Raw genomic sequence first — 3,195 nt, 5'->3', positions numbered from 1 at the left:
TGTGCGTCGACTTCACGGACTTAAACAAGGCGTGCCCTAAAGATTCGTACCTCTTACCTAGCATCGACGCATTGGTGGATAGCGCCTCAGGGTGCAAGATGCTGAGTTTCTTAGACGCATTTTCGGGGTACAATCAGATAAAAATGCATCCAAGGGACGAGAGCAAAACGACGTTCATGACAGAGACGTCCAGTTACTGTTACAAGGTGATGCCATTTGGGCTGAAGAACGCAGGCGCCACTTACCAGAGACTAATGGACAAGGTCCTTGCACCCATGCTGGGAAGGAACATGCACGCCTATGTTGATAACATGGTGATGACCTCTCAGGAAAGAGGGCGACACCCAGCTGACCTGGAAGAGCTGTTCGCCACAATAGCCAAATACCGCCTCAAGTTAAACCCGGAGAAATGCGTTTTTGGCGTCGAGGCGGGAAAGTTCTTGGGATTTATGCTCACTAAGAGGGGAATAGAGGTGAATCCTGATAAGTGCGCAGCCATCATCGCCTTGAGGAGCCCAACGTCAGTGAAAGAAGTGCAGCAGCTGACTGGGCGGATGGCAGCTTTGTCAAGGTTCGTATTTGCTGGAGGTGAGAAGGGGCACCCCTACTTTCAGTGCCTCAAGAGGAATAGCCGTTTTGCATGGACAGATGAGTGTGAAGCAGCATTCCTCAAGTTGAAGGAGTACTTGGCGATGCCACCTGTGCTTTGCAAACCACAGGTGGGCATCCCCCTTCGTTTGTACTTCACTGTGATTGAGTGGGCTATCAGTTATGTGTTGGTCCAGGAGCAGGATCAAATGCAGAGGCTCATCTACTCTGTAAGCAAGGCTTTGCAAGGCCCAGAGTCGAGATACCAGTCGCTGGAGAAGGCGGCATTGGCAGTAGTGTTCTCCGCCAGGAGGCTCCGCCACTATTTTCACAGTTTCACAGTAGTGGTGATGACAAACCTTCCTATTCAGAAAGTGTTTCAAAAGCCAGATGTAGCTGGAAGGATGGTTCACTGGGCAATGGAGCTGTCAGAGTTTGATATCCAGTATGAACCCAGGGGGTCCATCAAAGGGCAAGTCTACGCAGATTTCGTGGCAGAGCTCTCACCAGGAGGAGGCCCTCAAGAGGTGGAGTTAGGATCACAATGGATGCTCTCATTGGATGGGTCCTCCAATCAATAGGGGAGTGATCTTGGAGGGGCCTAACGGGGTGTTGATCGAGCAAGCCTTACGCTTCGCCTTCAAAGCAAGCAATAACCAAGTTGAGTACGAGGCGCTGATTGCTGGAATGCTCTTGGTCAAGGAGATGGGCGCCCAAAGCCTCTTGGCGAAGAGTGATTCACAGTTGGTCACAGGGCAAGTGACTGGGGAGTATCAGGCAAAGGATCCACAGATGGCAGCATATCTGAAGAATGTCCAAGTATTGAAAGGAGCTTTGGCCGCTTTTGAGTTGGTGCATGTCCCAAGGGAGCAAAATGCCAGAGCTGACCTGCTCGCCAAGCTGGCCAGCTCAGGCAAGGGGGGAAGGCAGAGGACAGTCATCCAAGAGACGCTCAAAACGCCGCGAAAGTTTGTGGCAGACAACAGGGTGGACGTTCTTCACATTAGCGCAGCAAGAGGAAAGTCAAGGAGCCATCGCTCTTTGATTCAAGATACGGCGAGGACACCCCGCATCAGCACCTGTGCGGCCTCACCCGAAAGAGAGAAATGTGTACAAGTATGTGCCTTGGAAGAGGGCGACACGTGGATGACGCCTTATAGGCGATACATTGCATATGGGACTCTCTCAGCAGAGCCTGAAGAGGGAAAGAGGATAAAGAAGAACTCTGCAAGGTACACTCTCGTTGATGGAGTGCTATTTAGGCATGGGTTCACGCACCCAATTCTGACATGTGTGAGTGGCGACGAGTGTACGAGGATCATGTCAGAGCTTCACGAGGGGATTTAAGGAAGCAACGTGGGGGGAAGATCAAGGTGATTCGCGCAGGGTTTTATTGGCCATCAGTGAGGGAAGATTGTGTAAGATACGCCCAGCGATGCAAGCAATGCCAAATGCATGCAAATTGGCATAAGGCACCTCCAGAGGAACTGAGATCGATTTACAGCCAATGGCCCTTCCACACATGGGGAATCGATATTCTGGGGCCTTTCCCTCTGGCGATAAGGCAGATGAAGTATTTCATAGTCGCCATCGAGTACTTCACGAAGTGGATAGAGGCAGAACCAGTGGCACAGATCACTGCGCACAAGGTACAACACTTTGTTTGGAAGAACATCGTGTGTCATTTCGGGGTGCCAAGACGTCTCATCTCAGATAATGGCACTCAGTTCGCGAGCCAACAGTTGGGGAAGCTGTGTGCAGAAGTGGGAATCAAGCAGGTGTTCGCATCATTCGAACACCCCTAGACGAATGGGCAGGTAGAGTCAGCAAATAGAGTTTTGCTGATAGAGCTGAAGCGAAGACTAGAGAAAGCTAAAGGGGCGTGGGCAGAAGAAGTGCCAAGGATTGTGTGGGCTTACCACACCACGCCTCAATCTTCCACCATGGAGACGCCTTTCAGCCTAGTATACGGGTCAGACGCCATGATCCCAGTAGAGATCCATGAGAGTTCTCCACGTTTCCTAAGCATCGTGGCAGAAGAATCCAACGAAGAAAGGAAGTTAAATCTAGACTTGTTAGACGAGGACAGGGAGGAAGCGAGGATAAAGGCTGAAGCTGTGAAGAGGAGAGTGGAACATCAGTATAGCTCTAAGGTAAAGTTGCGGCAGTTCCAAGTAGCTGACTTGGTCATGCGGAAGGCTCATCCTTATGAGTTGGAGAACAAGTTGTCCCCCAAGTGGACCGGACCCTTCAGAATAACCGAAGCCAAGGGAAATGGTTCGTACAAGTTAGAAACTCTAGAAGGGGGCCCCATTCCACGCAGCTGGAATGCGGCCAACTTCAAATTTTATTTCAGTTGAAGAATTATGAAGTACACAGTTGTAAAGGGGACACTCTTTTTCCCTCTCGGGGGTTTTTTAATGAGGTCACCCAAGTAAAAAAGAAGTTCAAGAAAACTTTGTCTCAACTTTTCCATCTCACGCAATGTAAGAGCAAAGATTAAGAAACAAAAAGACAAAGGATCAAGGCGTCGCCAGGCATAGGCGTCGCCAGGCGTAGGCGTCGTCAGGATGAGGCGTAGGCGTCGCCAGGATGAGGCGTCGCCAG

At 50.5% G+C, this 3,195-nt stretch overlaps 1 protein-coding gene across 1 annotated transcript; it reads left to right on the top strand.

Annotated features, from left to right (window-relative positions):
• Window positions 1-2,570: 2,570 nt before the first annotated feature.
• LOC137817382 (uncharacterized) lies at window positions 2,571-2,948 on the top strand. The gene has a single exon (XM_068620666.1). It carries the CDS (start codon window positions 2,571-2,573, stop codon window positions 2,946-2,948), a length of 378 nt encoding a protein of 125 aa, XP_068476767.1.
• Window positions 2,949-3,195: the final 247 nt, after the last annotated feature.

This window comes from Phaseolus vulgaris, unplaced genomic scaffold (genome assembly GCF_000499845.2).
Source record: "Phaseolus vulgaris cultivar G19833 unplaced genomic scaffold, P. vulgaris v2.0 scaffold_40, whole genome shotgun sequence".
NCBI lineage: Eukaryota > Viridiplantae > Streptophyta > Magnoliopsida > Fabales > Fabaceae > Phaseolus > Phaseolus vulgaris.
This window is presented reverse-complemented; position numbering and strand designations above follow the sequence as displayed.

What these genes read in the sequence shown, in the direction of transcription:
- LOC137817382 (XM_068620666.1), top strand. Translation starts at nt 2,571, where the DNA reads ATGATCCCAGTAGAGATCCATGAGAGTTCTCCACGTTTCCTAAGCATC.